Source organism: Pleurodeles waltl, chromosome 1_1 (assembly GCF_031143425.1).
Source record: "Pleurodeles waltl isolate 20211129_DDA chromosome 1_1, aPleWal1.hap1.20221129, whole genome shotgun sequence".
In the NCBI taxonomy this organism is placed as follows: Eukaryota; Metazoa; Chordata; class Amphibia; order Caudata; family Salamandridae; genus Pleurodeles; species Pleurodeles waltl.
In genome coordinates this window covers 76,997,572-77,013,291 of record NC_090436.1, presented here as the reverse complement: position 1 = coordinate 77,013,291, position 15,720 = coordinate 76,997,572, and the positions used below count along the sequence as shown (strand labels likewise).

General features: G+C 49.7%; 1 protein-coding gene across 1 annotated transcript in view; it reads right to left on the bottom strand.

The window, feature by feature from the left end:
- The window catches only part of ARID3C (AT-rich interaction domain 3C), a 318,060-nt gene extending 303,088 nt beyond the window's left edge, over positions 1-14,972 (bottom strand). The window contains exon 1 of the mRNA XM_069214965.1: positions 14,614-14,972. Within this exon, the coding sequence (XP_069071066.1) occupies positions 14,614-14,652 (39 nt within the window). The 5' untranslated portion in view covers positions 14,653-14,972. The remainder of the gene's footprint in view (positions 1-14,613) is intronic.
- Positions 14,973-15,720: the final 748 nt, after the last annotated feature.

The window sequence follows — 15,720 nt, the reverse complement described above, 5'->3', positions numbered from 1 at the left end:
TAAGCATTGGAGGGTTTATAGAGTTAAGCAAGAGGGTTACTTGAGGGCCTGATGGAGATGCCACAGTCACTGATCTTTATAGAGAGTACTTGACAGTGAATTGGGGAAAGGGGTTACAGAAGGGACCAGTGTGATTAACTGATGGGGTTATTGGGTCAATGGAGTGGGTTACTTGAGAGCCTGGTGGAGACTCACTGACATGGGTATATAATAGTCTGCGATGGGGGAAAGAAACAAGTGTGCCTGGTGGACAGCCAATGACGGGGATGCATGGGGTACCTTATGCAGGTATATCTGGGGCTGGAGAGGGATACTATCCCACCTACAGAGTCACTGACACTGAAGGGTAGGTATGGGGGTGGAAAGGGGCCCTGTCCCACCCACAGAGTCACTGACACTAAAGAGTATGTATGGGGGTGTAAGTACCAGGGAAGTGTGTTGCTGCCATAAAGGAAGAGAGGGTAGTCACTGGACGAACCAGGGCGAGAGTGGAGAAAGACATTATTAGGATGCTGGTAGAGGCACTGGGGTGAGTGTCTTAGAAAGTCAGAGTGGTGTCTTCAGAATTTGTGGGTGTCATTGAAAGCAGCAGGAGATTGGGCTTAGGGCACTGATACGACATGAAAGATCCAGGAGCAAAACTGCTTCCATTTTTGTTTTTATGTTTCATATAGCATGTGCGTGCCACATTCTTGGGGCTGCACCAGAGAACGAATGTCTGAGCTTTTTTTGTTTCTTTAATGTCGGCATTTCTAGCGTCAGCATTTCTTTGTCCATCTAGTTCCTTTGTGTTTTTGAGCTGGCACATTCATTTTCCGTGCTAGGTATGCTGAGTGTGGAAGTGCAGATCTCTGTATGTGATGCCTGCGGACTACGACGAGGTGTGAGACTCTAGGCCGAAGGGGATAGTAACCAGCAGGCTATAGAAGGAGATGGAAGAGACCAAGTGAGCAGAAAGACTGTTGTGGGAGTCTCCAGCAGGACAGTGGAGATGGCTGCACCTGGACAGAGAGAGAACAGAAGTTTGCTGTCTAAGGCGAGAAGCTCTCATACTTGGCACCTGCAGCACTAGAGAAGTTTTCATGGATGGGCCGACTGCCAGAACATGGGTGAAGGGAGATGTCACAGGAAGTGAAGGGATCAGTGACTGACCGACCAAGACGAGAGAAAGGAGGTACTGCGCCAGGGAGGAGAGAAGCGAGGGTCAGGTGCAGAAAGCAACTGACACTTTCTACCACTAAACATTGCTACAAGGACCTCATGCTCTAAAATGGATTGGTTCTTGTCTCACTGACCAAGAGGTCCATCAGGTTTTCTAAACCTGATTAAATCATTCAACCTCACTTGTTCCAACTATGACTTGACACCCAAATAATTTCCAAAAATGGATAGTCCCAAAGACCTCTACAATTCAAAACTTGATGACTGCCTATTTCCATAAACACATGGATGAAGAATAACCATCTAGAGCTCAATACTGCAGAAAGAAAGATTATGACCTGCATACAATGTCCAAAAATGCCAGTCTACTGCTAAATGGCCTAGGGAACTTGAGGCCTGTCTAACAATATCATAAGAAGTTAGAAACCTAAAGGTCACCAAGGATTCGGACCTATCCTTGATACCACGTCAACAATCTCAAAAAGAGAGCCACCTACACCAAGAAAACATTATGTTGCATCTTCCTTTACCTTGCATACCGATATAAACTGCAGGCCATCTTCACACTTGTGATCTCCAAACTTGATTCTGCCAACACCTTATAGCTTGGCACACCCACATATACGCAAAATACAACTCGTCCAAAATGCTGCTGCAAGGCTTCTTTTCTGCCTTCACACAAGAGAATACATGACTCCAGTCCTGCAGTTACTCCACTGGGTATCTATGGCCAGAAGGGCAATGTGCATGGGGCTCTGCATTGTCCACAAAGACTACAGACTCCCAAGGAAGAGACCACTACACCTACAAGTTAAACTCAAGCAAAACAAAACAACAGAACACTGCACTCCAGGCTTGCCCTACGTCTCATCATACCACCTTCCTATAAGAAATCCGTATAAAGCACTGCTTTCTCAGTACAAGCCACCAGGCACTGGAACTCACTACCAGCCAGCATTCATAGCATCCGGGAGCATAAACCCTTCTGAAGACCATTGGAAATATGGTTATTTTCTAAAGAAATGCACCACCCCACACCCCGGCAACAGAGTAAGACAGTTGCACTCTCAAGATCAATCCTCAATTTACAATTCGTAGATTGGAAACAACCCAACTAGCAAACTGCTTTTGATATGCAGGTAAGCTAAGAAGACTTAACCCATGGTTTGCTGTGGGATTATATAGTGATGTACAAATGTATATAACAATTATGGCCCATAGTAATACTGAGACCATATTATGCAGCAGTAGCAGCAAATTGAAAGTTATACGACATATCTACTACAAAGGTTGTCCATCACCAGTATTGTGCAGCCAAAAACAGGCATCAACAAATGAACAGGTGCGGAATAACTGACGAGATCTGTCACGCACACTGCTGGACAATTTGGAGAACTTTAGTATAGGCCACCACTGCCAGTCCCAAATACCTATACAACTGGACCGCTTCTTTAAAACTGACAATGACTCAGATATGGGATAATAATAACAATGTTAACACACAGGGAGAACTGGAGGCTTCAATCACTGTATTTGCCTCTCTAGAAGATGCACAACCTCAAAGAAATACTGTGACCTATTTTGTGAGGGAGTGGGGTCCTTTTCTCCTCTCTCTCTAGTGAGGTGTAGCTATCCTAGGTGAGCGCACTAACTTAGAACCCTAAGATACTGGATGAGGTGGCCTCATCCACGTATTGTGGCATGCTTCATCATGGACCACCTCATTCCACCTTGGTGCGATAGTCCGACCTGGGCACATTTGACCTATTAGATACGTAGCAGGAGTTCTTAAGATATAACCTTCTGGACATGTTTATCGAGATCCAGTTCAAACCTTTGAAACTACCTTGAGGTATACCACAAAGATTGCGTATGAATTAAAATATTGTAATGTATATTCAGGGAATGCTGTTGGGTGCAATTTCCTTTGCATACCTGTTTCAGCAATAGGGATTCTAACTCTCAATAGAAATGTTGCATGAATATTCATTCCACTTGTGTATTTGAACACTGTTGTCTGCATGTTGTGTATTTCTCCTTTGCAGTATCACTACCACCTTAAGATAGTGTTTTATCAGTTACCACTGAATTAAGAGCAGTCCATCCAACATGAAGTTCTGTCTGTGTTGTTTTTATCCTGGGCGCAATGTACGATATATAAAGGAAGGTAGGACTTTACCTTTGTTTTTTTTTTTTTACACATAAATATAGAGACTGTAAGAATACCCGAGACCTATTTAGGGCTATAAGGAGGCAGAAACATACCAGTGACTCACTGACAATAGACCCTAAGGCAGTGGTTTTTAAACTTTTTAATGTCATTCCCCTCAGTGGGAAAAAAAATAATCATCCGGCACCCTTCAGTTTTTGTCACTATTAGTCCTTTAAGTTGCCATTGTTTAAACATGGCTAGACTTATTTAAACATTGAAGTTAAGTTATGTTACCTTTTTAAAAATGCAGTAATGTTTTTTGTGCTTAAAACAAAAACACAGTTATCTGCATAATGCGTTTTCTGGCCAGAGCCTGGCAACCCCCCCCCCCCCCCCCACCCCCCCAGGATCACTTGAGCCCCAGCCCCCCTCCACGGGGGCATACCTCCCTAGTTTGAAGACCCCTGCTCTAAGGTAACGAATGAAACTGAAGTGGACGCTGCTCACCACTTGGGTGAGGAAATAGAGAAGAGATCAGACAACATTGATGGGTGAGAGCGTTTCTGCTAGCACCCCTAAAGGTGAGAGCCTTACTGCTAGCACCCCAAACACGCAAAGGGATCCCCTTACTGGCGAGAGAGGCAGTAAAGAGAGAAGCCAGGGCTCGTGACCCAGCCAGGTGAGGAGTTACAGGTGAGAGATGGGTGCCGAGAGGGGGTAGATGGATAGAACCGAGGGACAATAAGCAGGGGTGCTGTGTAGCCACTGAGACAACTGGCGAAGGGCGGAAATGGCGGACAGAGATCAAATGTGAAAATGATTAAAACTCAGGCGCGAGGAGTGGAGCAAGGCACCGGTACGTACGTGCGGGCAAACAACAGGAAAATAATATGAGGGAAAAAAAGTCAAACGGAAAAGAGAATGTCTGAAAGGAGCCGGTCAAAGGAGAGTCAAATAGAGTTCATTAACCAAAAGGAAATTAAAAGTGTATTTATTGTAAGCGTGTTAACAAACATTGTATACGGAAAAAAAGGCAAACGGCTGCGAGGAATGACAACACGGGAACAAGAATTTGGCCAACAAATGGAAAGAAAGAAACAGAAACAAACCGCAGATGAGGCTGACGACAGATGCAACTCAGGGAAAGAAAAAACGGAAGACATAAAATATAAGGGAAGGCACGCGCTGATAGAACGTAAACCACTGAAGACACTGCAAAGAAAAATAGAAAAAAAAACTGAAAAACGCACAACACGAAAAACAGAAATGAGTGTAAAAATAACACAACGGACAACTGCAATAACAGCACAACTGGAGGGAAAGGGACATAAATAAACGGTAAAAACAAAAGAGACGGGAAACGGGGACGGAGTCATAACCGAAAAGCGAGAGAACGGAGCGAAACGAAACGAACAAAAAAAAAATGTAATGAAACACATCTGGCGGGGGAAGAGAAACTGGGAGAAACAGAGACAGTCCTCGTCGTTGGCAGCATTAGATGACGCAAAAATAAACGCGAACTGCAGAAAAAAAATATATGTGTTCGAAAAAATTGCCATATTATTCATAGATTCCGAAAGAGATGGGGAGAGGTCCGTGGAGCGGAGAAGCCTCTGGGCGCTGATCGCCGTATCCTCGTTTGCCAGGCAGCCGGGGCAAAAAGTGGGGGCGGGTAAGATTAGGTCTGTGGGCACCCCGGATGAATAGGGGTGCATTCTGGTAGCCAGAGTCCCGGGGGGCAGGTAATATGCAGGGGCGGCGCCCATGCTTTCTACTGCATCCTTCCATGCAGGGCAGCTCAGTCCACTCGTCTGGTTCTCCCTAAAAATCTCCCCCTTTCCAGAATCTGCACCTCGCTCTTCACAGGCTTAGTTTTTGCAAAAAAAAAAACTCCCCCCCCGCCAGCAAAAGAGGCTTAAGTCTTCATGTAAGTTTTAATAATGTATCCAACAGCACAAAACTCCCTGAAAGTGTCGGTTTTAACCACCCCACCCATCTATCGCCTCCGCCACCACTCCGTGGAAACCCCCCACACCCGTTTTAGGGGTACAATAAAAAATAAAGTCCTTATTGGCCCTCTAAAGTAGTATTGTTACCGGGGGGGGAGGGGGGGGTGCACGGCACAGTGTGTAGTGCTTACTCCATAGTCGCCAACATTTTAATAGAAGAAAGTGGGAGATATTAGAAATATAACCAGGAGAACTAATTCTCAAATTAACTTCTAATGAAGCAGAGGCAATTTCAGGCGGGGGGCAGCCAAAATAAAGACCGATTTTTGGCTTAAAAAATCGGGAGTTTCCCACCCGGATCGGATCTGTTGGGCAGGTATGTTACCGGTGCTCATCTCTGAGTCATTTAAACTCGCCCCCCCCTCCACCAGCGCACGCACGCACGCGACAACCTCCGACCCCCTCCTCCCTGGAAACCTTCACCCCTGCAATCCTCGCAGGGTGGGGTTCCTCTGCTCTCCCAATGGCTCTCACGCCCGCTCTCCCACCAAGAAACGACCCCAGGGGTCCGGCACGCTCACAACACCCCATTCTCATCAAAGCGGCCACCCCAAATTCCTATCAGCATATAACTACCAAAGCAGTAATATTTAACCACCCAGTAACCAGCATCACTCCCCCCTTAAACACGCTACTCCCCACCGTTCACATAAACCCGAAGCGCCTTGAAGCGTCAGCCCCGTCCCCTACACAATCTCCCCGATGTCTGGAGACCTTCGCTGGTTCCGTGTTCACAAACTACGCTGTCGGCAGAGGAAGTATTTATATTACACGTTAATCGTATGTTAACACTGGAAGTGTTTTAGTACAAATCCCGAATTACACCCCTTACCAAACCTTCATCTCTAGGACTATTTTATTACTGCACAAATCCAGATTATACTGTGCCCTTTGCCCCTACAGCCACTTCCAGGGTAGTGTAGTTAAGCCCCCACCGCCCCTCCGATCTGCATGTGTTCCCTGTTGGGGTAATTGTGAGGGAGGGGCCTGCACGTGCATGTGTTGTATGTAGCAGGAGCGAGAGGGCAGGATGTGTGCATGGGGGTGGGTGGGTCCAGCAGGCGTTCGGGGCCCAGAATAGTGGGTGGGAGTCACAGGGGTAGGTGCAGGGGCGAGAAGGCCACAATATCCATGGGTCGAGAGGCAGTAAGGGTGCAGGAACAATGATTTACATGGGTCGAGGGGCAGTAAGGTTGCAGGAACAATTATATGCATGGGTCGAGGGGCAGTATGGGTGCAGGAACAATGATATGCATGGGTCGAGGGGCAGTAAGACTGATATGCAAAGGTCGAGGGGATGTATGAGTGATATGCATGGGTCGAGGGGCTGTAAGAGTGAGGGAACAATGATATGCATGGGGCGATGGGCTGTAAGAGTGATATGTAAGGGTCGAGGGCATTAAGAATGATATGATATGCACGGGTCAAGAAGTAGTAAGAGTGAGGAAACAATGATATTCATAGCTCGAGGAGCAGTAAGAGTGAGGGAACAATCACATGCATGGGTCGAGAGGCAGTAAGAGTGTGGGAACAATGAAATGCATCGGTCGAGGAGCAGTATGAGTGCGGGAACAATGATACACATGGGCCGACGGGCAGTAAGAGTGCATGAACAATGACATGCATAAGTCGAGGGGGAGTAAGAGTGAGGGTTCTGATAGACATGGGTCGAGCGGCAGTAAGAGTGAAGGAACAATGATATGCGAGCAACAAGGGGGGTAAGAGTGAGGGAACAATGATATGCATGGGTGGAAAGGCAGTGAAAGTGCATGAACAATGATATGCATCAGTCGAGGGGCCGTAAGAGTGCGGGAACACTGATACACATGGATTGAGGGGCAGTAAGAGCGCATGAACTATGGTGCACATGGGTCAAGAGGCAGTAGAAGTGAGGGAACAATGATATGCGTGGGTCGAGAGGCAATAAGAGTGTGGGAACAATGATATGAATGGGTAGAGGGGAAGTAATAGTGAGGGAACAATGATATGCATCAGTCGAGAGGCAGTAAGAGTGAGGGAACAATTGTACGCATGGTTTGTGGGGCAGTAAGAGTGAAGGAACAATGATATGCATGGGTTGAGAGGAGGTAAGAGTGTGGGAACAATGATTTACATGAGTCAAGAGGCAGTACGAGTGCAGGAACAATGATAAGCGTTGGTCGAGAGGCAATATGAGTGCGGGAACAATGATATGCGTGGTTTGAGAGGCAATAAGAGTGTGGGAACAATGATGTGAATGGGTCGAGGGGAAGTAAGAGTGAGGGAACAATGATATGCATGGGTCGAGAGGGGGTAAGAGTGTGGGAACAATGATTTACATGAGTCGAGAGGCAGTACGAGTGCGGGAACAATGATAATGTGTGGGTCGAGAGGCAGTACGAGTGTGGGAACAATGATATGAATGGGTCGAGGGGAAGTAAGAGTGAGGGAACAATGATATACATCAGTGGAGAGGCAGTAAGAGTGAGGGAACAATTGTACGCATGGTTTGTGGGGCAGTAAGAGTGAAGGAACAATGATATGCATGGGTCGAGAGGCAGAAACAGTGTAGGAACAATGAAATGCAGGGGTTGAGGAGCAGTATGAGTGTGGGAACAATGACATGCATGGGTCGAGAGGCAGTAAGAGTGAGGGAACAACACACATGATTTGAGGGAGAGCGAGAGAACAATGATGTGCATAGGTCGAGGGGCAGTAAGAGTGAGCGAACAATGATATGCATTGGTCAAGGGGCAGGAAGAGTACAGGAACACTGATATGCATTAGTCAAGGGGCCGTAAAAATGATGTGCATACATCGAGGGACAGTAAGAGTGCAGGAAGAATGATATGCATGTTTCGAAGAGGAGTAAGAGAGCATGACCAATGATATGCATGGGTACAGGGGTAGTAAGAGTGGGGGAACATTGATGTGCATGGACCACGGGGCAGTAAGAGTGCATGAACAATGATACGCATAGGTCTAGGGACAGTAAGAGTGCATGAACTGAGATATGCATGGGTCAAGGGCAGTAAGAGTGCGGGAACAATGATATGCATGGGTCGAGGAGCAGTAAAAGTGTGGGAACAATGATATACATGTTTCCAGGGGCAGTAAGAGTGCAGGAACAATGATATGCATGGGTCGAGAGGCAGTAAGAGTGCAGGAACAATGATATGCATGGGTCGTAAGGCAGTACGAGTGCAGGAACAATGATATGCATGGGTCGAGAGGTAGTGAAAGCACATGAACAATGATATGCATCAGTCGAGGGGCCGTAAGAGTGCGGGAACACTGATACACATGGATTGAGGGGCAGTAAGAGCGCATGAACTATGGTGCACATGGGTCAAGAGGCAGTAGAAGTGAGGGAACAATGATATGCGTGGGTCGAGAGGCAATAAGAGTGTGGGAACAATGATATGAATGGGTAGAGGGGAAGTAATAGTGAGGGAACAATGATATGCATCAGTCGAGAGGCAGTAAGAGTGAGGGAACAATTGTACGCATGGTTTGTGGGGCAGTAAGAGTGAAGGAACAATGATATGCATGGGTTGAGAGGAGGTAAGAGTGTGGGAACAATGATTTACATGAGTCAAGAGGCAGTACGAGTGCAGGAACAATGATAAGCGTTGGTCGAGAGGCAATATGAGTGCGGGAACAATGATATGCGTGGTTTGAGAGGCAATAAGAGTGTGGGAACAATGATGTGAATGGGTCGAGGGGAAGTAAGAGTGAGGGAACAATGATATGCATGGGTCGAGAGGGGGTAAGAGTGTGGGAACAATGATTTACATGAGTCGAGAGGCAGTACGAGTGCGGGAACAATGATAATGTGTGGGTCGAGAGGCAGTACGAGTGTGGGAACAATGATATGAATGGGTCGAGGGGAAGTAAGAGTGAGGGAACAATGATATACATCAGTGGAGAGGCAGTAAGAGTGAGGGAACAATTGTACGCATGGTTTGTGGGGCAGTAAGAGTGAAGGAACAATGATATGCATGGGTCGAGAGGCAGAAACAGTGTAGGAACAATGAAATGCAGGGGTTGAGGAGCAGTATGAGTGTGGGAACAATGACATGCATGGGTCGAGAGGCAGTAAGAGTGAGGGAACAACACACATGATTCGAGGGAGAGCGAGAGAACAATGATGTGCATAGGTCGAGGGGCAGTAAGAGTGAGCGAACAATGATATGCATTGGTCAAGGGGCAGGAAGAGTACAGGAACACTGATATGCATTAGTCAAGGGGCCGTAAAAATGATGTGCATACATCGAGGGACAGTAAGAGTGCAGGAAGAATGATATGCATGTTTCGAAGAGGAGTAAGAGAGCATGACCAATGATATGCATGGGTACAGGGGTAGTAAGAGTGCGGGAACATTGATGTGCATGGACCACGGGGCAGTAAGAGTGCATGAACAATGATACGCATAGGTCTAGGGACAGTAAGAGTGCATGAACTGAGATATGCATGGGTCAAGGGCAGTAAGAGTGCGGGAACAATGATATGCATGGGTCGAGGAGCAGTAAAAGTGTGGGAACAATGATATACATGTTTCCAGGGGCAGTAAGAGTGCAGGAACAATGATATGCATGGGTCGAGAGGCAGTAAGAGTGCAGGAACAATGATATGCATGGGTCGTAAGGCAGTACGAGTGCAGGAACAATGATATGCATGGGTCGAGAGGTAGTGAAAGCACATGAACAATGATACGCATGGGTTGAGAGCAGTAAAAATGCATGAACAATGAATGAAATGCATGGGTCAAGGGGAAGCAAGAGTGAGGGAACAATGATGTGCATGGGTCGAGGAGCAATAAGAGTGAGGGAACAATGATGTGTATGGGTCGAGGAGCAGTAAGAGTGAGGGAAAAATTACGTGCATGGGTCAATGGGCAGTAAGAGTGAGGGAACAATGACGTGCATGGGTCGAGGGGCAGTAAGAGTGAGGGAACAATGACGTGCATGGGTCGAGGGGCAGTAAGAGTGAGGGAACAATGACGTGCATGGGTCGAGGGGCAGTAAGAGTGAGGGAACAATGACATGCATAGGTTGAGGGGCAGTAAGAGTGAGGGAACAATGACATGCATGGGTCGAGGGGCAGTAAGAATGAGGGAACAATGACATGCATGGGTCGAGGGGCAGTAAGAGTGAGGGAACAATGAAGTGCATGGGTCGAGGGGCAGTAAGAGTGAGGGAACAATGACGTGCATGGGTCGAGGGGCAGTAACAGTGAGGGAACAATCAAATGCACGGGTCGAGGAGCAGTAAGAGTGTGGGGACAATGATATACATGGGTTGAGGGCAGTCAGAGTGTAGGAACAATGATACGCATGGGACAAGGGACAGTAAGAGTGCATGAACAATGACGTGCATGGGTCGAGGGGGAGTAATGATGCATGAACAAATATACTGATGGGTCGAGGGACAGCAAGCGTGAGGGAAATGATATGCATGGGTAGAGAGACAATAAGAGTGAGAGAACAATGATGTACATGGGTCAAGGGGCAGCAAGAGTGAGGGAGCAATGATACACATGGATCTAGGGGCAGCAAGAGTGAGCGAACAATGATACACATGGATCTAGGGGCAGTAGGAGCAAGAGAAAATTATACGAATCGGTCAAAGGGCAGTAAGAGTGGGGGAACAACTATACGGATTGTTCGAGAGTCAGTCAGTAAGAGTGAGGGAACAATGATATGCATGGTTTGAGGGACAGTAAAAGTGAGAGAACAATGATACGCATGGGTTGCGGGAGAGTAAGGGTGCAAGAACAATGATATGCATTGGTCGAGGGGCTGTAAGAATGATGTGCGTAAATCGAGAGGCAGCAAGAGTGCGGTAACAATGATTTGCATGGGTCGAGGGGTAGTAAAACTGAGGGAATAATGATGTACATGGGTCAAGGGGCTGTTAGAGTGAGGGAACAATGATATGTATGGGCCGCAGGGCAGGACGCGTGCGGGAACTATGATGCGCATGGGTAGAGGGGCAGTAAGAGTGAGGGACAATGACATGCATGGGTGGATGTGAAGTAAGAGTACAGGAACAATGATGCACATGGATTGAAGGGCAATAAGAATGCAGGAACAATGATAGATGGCTTGAGGGGGCATTAGCAAATCCGGAACAATGATATGCGTGGGTAGAAGAGCGGTAAAGAGAGGGATCAATTATATGCATTAATCGAGGAGCAGTAAGAGTGTGGGACAATGATATGCATGGGTCAGGCAGTAACAGTGCATGAACAATAATATGCATGGGTCGAGGGGCAGTAAGAGTGAGGGAACAATGATACGCATGGGTCGGGCCGTAAGAGTGAGGGACAATGATACGCATGGGTTGAGAGGCAGTAAGAGGAAGAGAACAATGATATACATAGATCAAGAGGCAGTAAGAGTTAGGGGACAAAGATATGCAAGGTTCGAGGGGCAGGAGGAATAACAAAACAATGTGCATGGCTCAAGGGGCAGTAAGAGTGCGGAAACAATGATATGCATTTGTCGGGACGGTAAGAGTGAGGGAATTATGATATGTGTGGGTCGAAGACCAGTAATAGTGCAGCAACAATGATGTGATGGGTTGAGGGGCGGTAAGATTGAGGGAACAATGATATGCATGGGCTATGAGGCAGTAGGAGTGAGGAGAAACAATGAGATGCATGGGTAGGGTGCAGTAAGAGGAAGAGAACAATGATATACATTGATCAAGGGGCAGTAAGAGTGAGGGAACAATGATACGCATGGGTCAGGCAGTAAGAGTGAGGGACAATGATATGCATGGGTCGGGCAGTAAGAGTGAGGGACAATGATACGCATGGGTTGAGAGGCAGTAAGAGGAAGAGAACAATGATATACATTGATCAAGGGGCAGTAAGAGTGAGGTGACAATAATATGCATGAGTTCAGGGGCAGGACGAGTGAGCGAAGACAGATATGCAAGTGGTAGCATGGACTCTGGAGTGAGGAGACCATGATATGTATGGATTAAGATAGTATGAGTGAAACCAGGACAACCATGGGTGTGGGGAGGGGCAACATGAGTGAGAGGACATGCATGGGTGTGGGGAAAAAGGGTGAGACCACGACATGCATGCGTGTGGGGGAGGACATCAGTAGTAAGAGTAAGACATGCACTGGTTGGAGCAGAAGCGAGGTGTCTGAGGTGTGGGGGAGGGCAGCATGAGTGAGATCAGGACATGCATACGTGGGGCAGGACAGGAGGAGAGGGAGAGAGACCAGGACATGCATGGGTGTGGGGGAGGTAGGCATGAGTGAGACTAGGACATGCATGAGTGTGGGGGAGGGCAGCATGAGTGAGACTAGGACATGCATGGGTGTGGGGGAGGTAGGCAGGAGTAAGACTAGACATGCATGGGTGTGGGGGAGGTAGGCATGAGTGAGACTAGGACATGCATGAGTGTGACCAGGACATGCAGGGGTCTGGGGGAGGCCAGCACGAGTGAGACTAGGACATTCATGGGTGTGGGGGAGGTAGGCAGGAGTAAGACTAGACATGCATGGGTGTGGGGGAGGTAAGCATGAGTGAGACTGGGACATGCATGAGTGTGGGGGAGGTAAGCATGAGTGAGACTAGGACATGCATGTGTGTGGGGGAGGGCAGCATGAGTGGGACCAAGACATGCAGGGGCCTGGGGGAGGCCAGCACGAGTGAGACTAGGACATGCATGGGTGTGGGGGAGGTAGGCAAGAGTAAGATTATACATGCATGGGTGTGGGGGAGGTAGGCATGAGTGAGACTAGGACATTCATGAATGTTGGGGAGGGCAGCAGGAGTGAGACCAGGACATGCGTGGGTTGGAGCATTAGAAGGGAGGGGTCTGAGATGTGGGGGAGGGCTGCAAGAGTGAGAGCAGGGCATGCGTGTGTGCAGGGGAGGGCAGCATGAGTGAGACCAGAACACACATGGGTATGGTGAGGCCAGCTGGAGTGAGACTAGGACATGCATGAGTTTGGAGAAGGGAAGCATGAGTGAGACCAGAACACACATGGGTATGGAGAGGCTAGCTGGAGTGTGACTAGGCAGGCATGGGTGTGGGGGAGAGCAGAAGGAAACAGCCCAGGGCATGCATGGTTATGGGCACTATGAGCGAGATCAGGACATGCACGAGTTAAACTAGGACATGCATGGGGGTGGAGAAGGGAGAATTCATGGGTGGGGGGAAGCATGTGTGTTGGGAGCAGAAGTGAGACCAGGACATGCAAGGGTGTGTAGAACAGGAGTGAGACCCGGACATGCAAGGGTGTGTGGATCAGGAGTGAGACCAGGACATGCAAGGGTGTGTAGAACAGGAGTGAGACCCGGACATGCAAGGGTGTGTGGAACAGGAGTGAGACCACGACATGCAAGGGTGTGTGGAACAGGAGTGAGATCAGGACATGCAAGGGTGTGTGGAACAGGAGTGAGACCAGGACACACATGGATGTGGGGAGCAGGAGAAAGACCATGCCAGACATGGGCAGCAAGCGTGAGACTAGAACATGCATGAGAGTGTGGGGGCAGCAGGGGAGAGAGACCAACACATGCGTGGGCAGCAGGAGTGAGACCATGATAGGCGTGGGTGCATTCACGGGCGGCAGGAATGAGATCAGGGCATGCATGAGAGTTGGGAGGAGCCGGGTAGCAGCAGTGAGATCAGGGCATGCATGGGTGATGAGAGCAGGCAGAGACATTTTAAGCCATGGGCAAAGTGGGCGATTTCCCACGGTCTCCCCCTTCTGCCACCTCCGGGTCCCTCTTTTCGCAGCACGTTTGTGGGCAAGGAGGCATCTCAGTTGTTTTTCTAAAAGTTTGTTTGGCATCAGGCAAGCTTAAATTACCAGAACCAGGTCCCACTCTAGGAAAAAAGGGCACTGAACTAGTGAGTGGGGCCTCCCGACACCCCCCCATCTAGAACCTCAAGTCTTTACTGCCTTCCTAAACACCTTATTCTGAAAACACCCCTGTTGCCTTCTCTTACTCTAAAAGCGGGAGGGAGCTGGGGTGGGGGTGATCTTATCCCTTGCAGTGTGGACGAACCCTCAGACGTGACACATGAGTGAACTCGCACGCACACGAAGTAACTGAGGCAGATATCTTCCCCACCGATTAGAAAATCTTATTTAAAAAAAAAACTTTATTTAGACAGCTGAGCGCTGGGTGTCAGTATAGCGCCCCCCGTGAAGCATAGGTGCCAAGGAAGTAACCCAGATCCACGCGCACCCAGGCACCCCCCAGCCCTCCCTTTCAAAGTGACCAGGAATACAGCGCTCCCATGCCAGGCGAGGTGCCTTCTCGGCGCTGCGCTTACCAGGGGAGACTTGGTGGCCACGGAGGTGTTGTCAACCATGCTGCCCGCGGATCCCCCGGCGCCCTCCTCCTGTGCCGCGGTCTGGGGGCCCGGGGGCAGGGGGTCCGTGTGCCCGATCCTGCCCGGCTTCTGGGCGCTGTCCCCGACGCTCCGCGCAGCTTCCCAAACTCCCAGGGCGTGGGGGGGTCCGTGTGTCCGATCCCGGGGTGCTGCTGCTGGGGGGGTCCCTGCCAGCCAGTGCAGCCTCGCAGTGCCCGGATCTCACTATCTCCCCGGATTGTCGCTGATCTCTCTTTGATTCTGTTGCCCGGAGCCCCGGAGGGTGTTTTTTTTTTTTCCCTCCCCCCTGTTTTTTTTTTTATCTCTTTTTTTTTTTTGCAACAAGTGGCAGGCTCGGCGGAGAGTGGCCGTGCGGCGGGGATCGGCCTCTCTGCTGCCATTTGCTAACTACACGTCAAGGGAGTGATCGGGGGAGGGGTGGGAGGGCAGGCCCTGCTGACAGAGGAGAAGCCTGGAGAGAGAGCGGGGGCGCCCGCCGGATGGTGCTGTGCCGTCGGAGGGACCACCGGGACGATGCTGGTGCAGGGCGGGGAGCCGAGCGGAGGGGCACCCCTGCAGACAGGATGGAGGGTGCCCCACATGCCCGAGGATAAGGGGGCTACCGTGCACTCCTGCCCGGTCCCTCCCCCCACCTCTAACGTGTGGTGAAGGGCTACTGTGCGGGGCGCCCCACTGCACGCCCCAAAGTGTGGCGGCGGGGGCTACTGTGACCTCTGCCCGGGCGGAGGATTGGGGGGGGCGCCGGTCCCTTCCCGTGGAAAGTGGTCGGGTGGGGGTTACTGTGCGCCCTCCCAGGAGGGGATTGTGTGTTTAGTGCGAACGGATCCCCCTGCCCCCCCCCCCCCCACGGAGGGCGGAAAGCATCTGTACTGGGACCCCCCTACCCCGGGCTGTGGACGGCTATTAGACAGGCGCCCCCCACTAATGCCCGAGGATGGGTGGATGGGGTGCTCTTCCTGCTGGGAGAAGGGTGTGGAGGTACTCGACCCCCCCCCCCCACCCAGGGTGGTTAGGGGGTAGTTTGCCACCCTCTCCCGAGTGCACCCC